Source organism: Bos indicus x Bos taurus, chromosome 8, assembly GCF_003369695.1.
Source record: "Bos indicus x Bos taurus breed Angus x Brahman F1 hybrid chromosome 8, Bos_hybrid_MaternalHap_v2.0, whole genome shotgun sequence".
Lineage (NCBI taxonomy): Eukaryota > Metazoa > Chordata > Mammalia > Artiodactyla > Bovidae > Bos > Bos indicus x Bos taurus.
The window spans coordinates 74513883-74520686 of record NC_040083.1 but is presented as its reverse complement, the minus strand read 5'-3'; the positions used below and the strand labels follow the sequence as shown (position 1 = coordinate 74520686).

At 54.0% G+C, this 6804-nt stretch overlaps 1 protein-coding gene across 7 annotated transcripts in view; it reads right to left on the bottom strand.

The window, feature by feature from the left end:
- PTK2B (protein tyrosine kinase 2 beta) overlaps positions 1-6804 on the bottom strand; it is a 139158-nt gene that overhangs the window by 1141 nt on the left and 131213 nt on the right. For all 7 annotated transcript variants that reach the window (XM_027549977.1, XM_027549973.1, XM_027549979.1 and 4 more), the window contains 6 exons: positions 6446-6592; positions 5856-5891; positions 5467-5491; positions 3248-3294; positions 2454-2591; positions 1948-2028 (listed from right to left, as the gene is read on the bottom strand). In XM_027549977.1, coding sequence (XP_027405778.1) covers positions 1948-2028; positions 2454-2591; positions 3248-3294; positions 5467-5491; positions 5856-5891; positions 6446-6592 — 474 coding nt within the window. The remainder of the gene's footprint in view (positions 1-1947; positions 2029-2453; positions 2592-3247; positions 3295-5466; positions 5492-5855; positions 5892-6445; positions 6593-6804) is intronic.

Here is a 6804-nt window from a genome sequence, read left to right as displayed (position 1 = left end):
GGCTGGGACCCTGAGGGGCTGCCAAGTCCAGGCCCAGAGGACAGGGAAGCCCCACAGAGGTCCACCTCGGTGCTGGCCCAGGAAGGTGGGGCTGGGGGAGGGGCTCGGGGGGGGGCAGGTCTGACCCAGCCCTGGGCTGAGTCCAAGGCCCGTGCTGGTTGGAGCCAGGTCGTCTAGGACAAACACTGCAGGCACCCCAGGCCCCAACCTGCCCAAGTCAGCCCCCTCCGATCCAGCCCCACAAACATCCCCTCCCTGGCAAAATGCCTGGGTGCTGGCCTGACACGGGGTGAATGGAGAGAAGTCAAGTGCCTCCACACAGCTGTTAATTCTCTACAATCACATCAATAGATCACGGACTGCGGTCTGGGCTGTAAGGTTTTATTAACCACTATATCCTGGTATCTAGTGCACTGCTGAACAAAGACTTGGCACTCAAGAGATATTTATCAAGTGAAAGAAAAGACTGGGCCTTCACTGCCCAGGTGCGGCGCTCTCATGCCAGACGTGACCAACCCGGAGGGTGCTCTGCTAGGCTGCCGCAGCCACCTTGAAGGAACCTGGGAAGTGCCCAGGCCCCCCTGCCCTGTCCTGCCTGTCTTGAGTGGTCAAGATGGTGGAGACAGTGGTGGGACGCAGGGGGTCAGCTGTGTGTCACACTGCTGACCACTAGGAAGTGGTAGCTCAAGTTATAGCCTGGCAGGGGGTGTGGGGGTCTGTGACTGGGTTTCCAGACAAAACCAACAAATGCTCAGAGGCACTGCCTCTTTCTAGTCCCATGGTAACAAATTACCACACAGTGGCTTAAAATAAGGCAGATTTATGCTTTTACAGTTCTTGGGGGTCACAAGTCTGGAATGGGTCCCCTGGGGCCAATGTCCAGGTGATGGCAGAGCTAAGTTCCTTCTGCCAGAAGGGGAACTTCCTTCTTCCAGGGGAGAATTTGTTCCCTGCCTTTTCCAGCTTCACATGGCTGCTGCCTTCTTCGGCTTGTGGATCCTTCCAGCAATGGCCTCATTCCAACCTCTGCTTCTGTTATCCCATCTCCTTCTCTGACTCTTATGAAACAAGCCTCTGCTTCCACCTCCTTCTTACAAGGACCCTTGTGACTACATTGGACCCACTTGGATAATCCAGCATAACTTTCTCATCTGAAGATCCTTAACTTAGTCACCTGCAATGTCCTGTTTGTCATGTAAGGTCACATAGACACAGGCTCTGAGGACCCAGACATCCTTTTTCTGGTTGTTCAGTTGCTAAGTCACGTCTGACTCTTTGTGACCCCATGGACTGCAGCATGCCAGGCTCCCCTGTCTTCCACTGTCTCCCAGAGTTTGCTCAAACTCATGTCCATTGAGTCGCTGATGCTATCTAACCATCTCATCCTCTGCTGCCCGCTTCTCCTTTGCCTTCAATCTTTCCCAGAATCCGGGTCTTTTCCAGCTATCTTATGGGGGTGTATTCTTCTGCCTACCACTGGCACCATCTCAAGATAGAGCACTGGCACTCCCATTTTGGTTTTCAGTGGTTGCTTCTCATTTAAATAAAGAAAATTAGATTACACGATCAATTGAAGAAAACTTAACTGCTATTTCTGTGACACACTCACCTTGACCTTAGTAAGAAGGGTGACTAGACAAAGAGTCATGGACAGGATGGGGCTAAAAAGGAGTATGTGTGTCCTCCTTTGCCTGTCCTCAGGCATTAAGAAGTCACTGCCACGATCTGAGACCTAAACTAGGAAATTTGCCCCAGAAAGCCGGTGAGGTCCCTGGGTTCCAACTCCGCTCCCTAGTGGTACCTGCAAGGATATACAGTGCAGAGCCACCTGCTGAAGTCTCACAGAGGAGATGGGGCTGCCCAGGTGGCCCTTCTGGGTCTCCTGTTGAAACACACCTGGAGCAGGATAAGGGGGCAAGGGACAGTGGATGACACCGAGACACTCACCTCTGTCCGTGAAGACGACGGCAAGGAGGGCAGGAGGTCATCCACGCTGCCGATGAGCTTCCGCAGGGTCAGGCCCACATTCTGGGAGAGAGAGGGGTGGGTGGCTGTCACCCTTTGCCTTTTTTTTTAAAGTCTTTATTGAATTTGTTACAACATTACTTCTGTTTTATGTTTTGGTTTTTTTGGTCCCAAGGCATGTGGGAATCTTAGCTCCCCGACCAGGGATTGAACCTGCATTCCCTGTACTGGAAGGTGAAGTCTTAACCACTGGACTGCCAGGGAAGTCCCACCCTTTGCTTTTTGAGAAAGCCACGTTTCCCTTGAGAAGAGCCCTCCTGGAATGGTGCCTGCCTTCCGAGGCTACCTGGAACTAACTTCTCTTTGACAGCCTTGCTCTAATGGTGTCTAATTGGGCAGACTGGGAAGCTCAGCCCCTCCCATGTCCTTCCAGGGATGGGCTGAGTGGTCTCCATCCCCTCAGTCCACGGCTCCTCCCTGGCTCTCACCTTCACCACCACCACGTAGCCCTCGGGAGGCAGCTGGCAGAGCTCATTCTTGAGATCCAGCACGGCCCGCACCAGCTCCATGACGTTGAGGTACACCAGGTCGTCGGTCCGATCCAGGTTGGCTGTGGGCTGGATGGACTGTGGCGGGGAGAGGAGGAGGAGAAGCAGGTGGCCGGAGGGGAGGGTGGCGAGTCAGAGGGACACACTGTTCTTTCCTGGGCATGCACTAGTGGTGCCAACTCAGCCACCAAGACGTTTCTCTGAAGTAATAGTGCCTGGTCCTGGGGGGCCTCCTTCCCTTTTGCTTCTGGGGCAATGGTTCTTATGTGAGAGTCTGCCTGGGTGTCTTAAAAAAGTGCTGGTGGACAGCAAAGCAACTGAACCATCACCTGGGCGTGGGGGCCAGGCACTGTCAAAGCTCTCAGAGGATTCTCATGGGCTTCCAAGGCTGAGAACTGCTGCTCCAGAGTGAAGAAAGCAGCAGCTACCCCAGAACACGAGGGTTCAGGGAGCCAATGGGGGTCCACATCTCCTGCTCCTTGGGACAGGTGAGCTTTCCTCCAGGTCAGGGTCGGGGCTGGTTTTACCCCTGCTTTTTTTTTTTTTTTTAATGAATTAGCTGTGTGGCTTTAATTAGCTGAGAAGGCACTTGCCTTCTCTGGGCCTCAGCTATATAATGAGGATACAGGACTCGATTCTTTCTGTGGGCCTCTGCAGTCTTTGCAGTCCAGGCCTTGAGTCTTGTGGGGCCCTGATTCCAATCCATTACCAGCTTCAGCAGAGCCAGCACATACCTGTGCGCCGAGCCGTGGTGGTTTCTGCGGGGGGGCTGTGAACTCCGCTGCAAAGGGAAGGGACAATGAGTAGGGGATGTCCTCAGCACCCTGACCCCTCCCTTCATAGGTGCTGATGACCAAGCCCAGCCCTTCTCCACTATTACCAGGAGACCCCAGGGAAATGGGACCTGAAACCCAGGACAATGGAAAGTCACCTCTGGTCTCCCTGATCCTCTGTATGCAGGGATAGGCACTATGTCCATTTCAAAGACAGAAAAAGCCATAGTCCTGGTGGAGATGGAGTGATGGCAGTGGGTGTTCCAGTATACCAGGGCCTGAGACGCTGACCTTGATTGTCATGAGGGAGAAACCTGCTCTGAAGGCAGCAGGTGACCCTGGAGCCTCACCCAGTGGGTGCAACAGCCACCGGTGTGGTAGATTTGTGAAGCTTCCCTATTGTCTGCTTTGTCCATCTGGGGGTCAAGGAAGTGAACTGCTAGAAGCATGCTGTTCTCTGGCCACTCTGATGAACAAAGACACACAGGCCGTGTGGGACTGCTTGGAGCAACAGTCAGAAGCCCTGATTCCACTTTCAACTCTTCCCCCAGAGTGGGGCGAGACTAGGGCAGCTCACTGACAGGCCCCGGGCCTTAAGTTTCATCTGTCAAGTAGGAGGGTTCACTTAGAAGGGCCCTGCAGGAGCCAGATGCCTGGGCTCAAATCTAGGCCCTGCTAATCACTAGCTGTGGAGAAGGCAATGGCATCCCACTCCAGTACTCTTGCCTGGGAAATCCCATGGGCGGAGGAGCCTGGTGGGCTACAGTCTACGGGGTCGCTAAGAGGCGGAAAAGACTGAGCGACTTCACTTTCACTTTTCAATTTCATGCATTGGAGAAGGAAATGGCAACCCACTCCAGTGTTCTTGCCTGGAGAATCCCAGGGACGGGGGAGCCTGGTGGGCTGCTGTCTATGGGGTTGCATAGAGTCAGACACGACTGAAGCGACTTAGCAGCAGCTGCAGCAATCACTAGCTGTGTGACATTGTGTAAGTCACTTGCCCTTCCTGTGTATGTTTCATGTCGTTTGTAAAATGGGCATGATGATACATTGTACCTATTGCATAGGAAGGACTGCTGTGGGGTTTAAACTGACATTTTAAAGCAACTTGGGCCAGTGCTTGTCATTGTCTTTGGTGGCTGCCATGGTCACCATCACCATCATCATCAGCCTCATTCCCCTAGGATGGTGATGAAGAGCCTGGCTCACTGCAGGACTGGGATCTGGGAACCTTTGCAGCAAAGTTTGCACCAGGACAATACAAAGAAATGATATGGGACTAAAAATAGCTGTGTGCATGCCGCAGTTGGGGCAAATTCTGGACCAAAAGATACAAAAAAGACAAAAAAGAAACCCAAAATAAAACCCAAGAACCATTTCTGAAGAGCCAGGAGCAAAAAACTGGGTGTTGGGAGCAAAAGCAGGGTACTCCTGCATGCCCCACTGCACGCACCATCACAGAGGGGTGGGCAAACCACCTAAGCCACTCCTATCCACACCCCATAATAAGGAATGAACTCGCCCCTGCCTCTGGGAGCAAGCAAGGGAGCCTGTTTTCACTTCCTCCTGCAGCCTGCAGTGCAGGAGCCCCAATAAACTTTGCTTAAATTTCCTGTCAGGCCTCTAGTCAGTTTCTGTTAATTGGGAAAGGCCAAAGATCCTGCCAGGTAACACTCCCTCCCTGCCTTTCAGGGAGGCTCCTGGAAAGACCCTGGGGAGGGGCAGGGGTGGGTGGGAAAGTCAGTTGGCCCCGCCCTCTTCTTGCTTCCGTTCAGCTGGCCCCTCCCTCTTTCTTTCTTCCCTTCCTGGGGCCGAGGGAAGAGAAGAGTCACTTGGGAGAGATGCCATGGCGCTACTTTAGAGCTTCCGATAGAGTGGGTGGGAGACAGGAAGGATCACCAAGTCCTCCACATAAATGCAGCAGCAGAGAGGCGGGAACAGGAGCCATGACGCGAGAGGGGTGGGAGGCAGCAGTCGGAGCACAGGCTGGAGGTGGAGGATAGGAGGTGGTGTATATTGACTCCCAAACTGGGCCTCTCTGCACACTCTGAACTCAGGACAGATGTTTCTTTCTATGGCAAATACACTCCGTTTGCTCTCTGCAAGGGGCAGGGAAGGCGGCTGCACACAAGATGCCACGCCCGGGGACATTCCTGCCAAGAGGAAGGGTGCTCACTTACTGTAGCCGGCCTCCTTCTCTGGGGTCTGGAAGGAAGGAAAGAGAAGAGGTCACTGGTGCAGCTCTGGGGGCCATCCACATCCCCCCTTAGCTTGTTCCCGTCCCCCTTGAGTGTCTGAGAGGTTTGGAGGTCATAGAGGCAGGGGAACCTGGGGACTCCCTGACTGGAAGTGACTTGGGGAGGGGGCGGCTTGTGCCAGAGCGGGGTGGCGCTAAGAGTACAGATCAAGTGTGAGCTCAGCAAGGAGACTCCAAGATCAGAGTGAAATGGAAAAAGGTGCTCTCGTGGTGAGAGGCAGAGAGGGCGAGGTGGGCAGGTGTGGAGTCGGAGGTCCCACTAACTACCCTACAAGCCCTCCCTCCAGGTAGAGTGCTCTCCCGGTGACTCACCAACGGGGACTTGTCGTTCATGTAAACCATGGGGTCCTGCAGAGGGGGAAAATAAATCAGAGGACTTAGGATTCTATAACCAAAAACTCCAAGGATGCCTGGAGAGCAGTTCACTCCAGCCAGGTGGGGAGCCGAAAGGGGACAAGATGGCATGGATCTCTCCCAGGGGAGCACGGTTATCAGAACGCGTTCAGGGGCTTCCCGGCTGGCTCAGCAGTAGAGAGTCCACCTGCCAATGCAGGAGACACCGGTTTGATCCCTGGTCTTGGAGGATTCCACATGCTGCGGAGCAACTAAGCCCATGCACCACAACTACTGAGGTTGTGCTCTAGAGCCTGTGAGCCGCAACTACTGAAGCCCAAGCTCCCAAAAGCTTGTGCTCTGCAACAAGAGAAGCCACTGCCATGAAAAGACTGGGCATTGCAAATGTAGAGTAGCTTGCCACAACTAGAGAAAGGCCCGTGTGCAGAAACGAAGACCCAGCACAGCCAAAAATAAAAAAAATAAGTAAAATTATTTAAAAACAGAAGGTGTCCAGCAGTGGTGTCGGGGCATGTCCTCTCCCTCCCCTTGCTGGGCTTTCTCCTCACCAGGGCTTTCTCCTCCTGCCTCAGCCACTGGTAATCTTCCACCATCTGCTTCTGCTGCTTGTCCAGGAGTTGACGCATCTTGAGCCTCTCGGCCTCCCACAGCTGCTGGGCCTCCTCCCGGCTGCTGGGCCGGACGAAGTCCTCCTCCTGGGAGCACAGCAGAGGACACAGTCAGCCCAGTCTCCGGACCCAGGGAGGACAGTCCTCTGGAGAGCCTTGTGGGAGCCACACGCCTTGGCCTCACTGGCCTCAGATCTGCAGCCATCTATGCAGATGGTTATTACTGTTGGCTCCATCAACCCCAGTCACATGCAGTGTGTCTGTGAAATGCTGAATCGCAGGGCATAGAGTTTAACAGG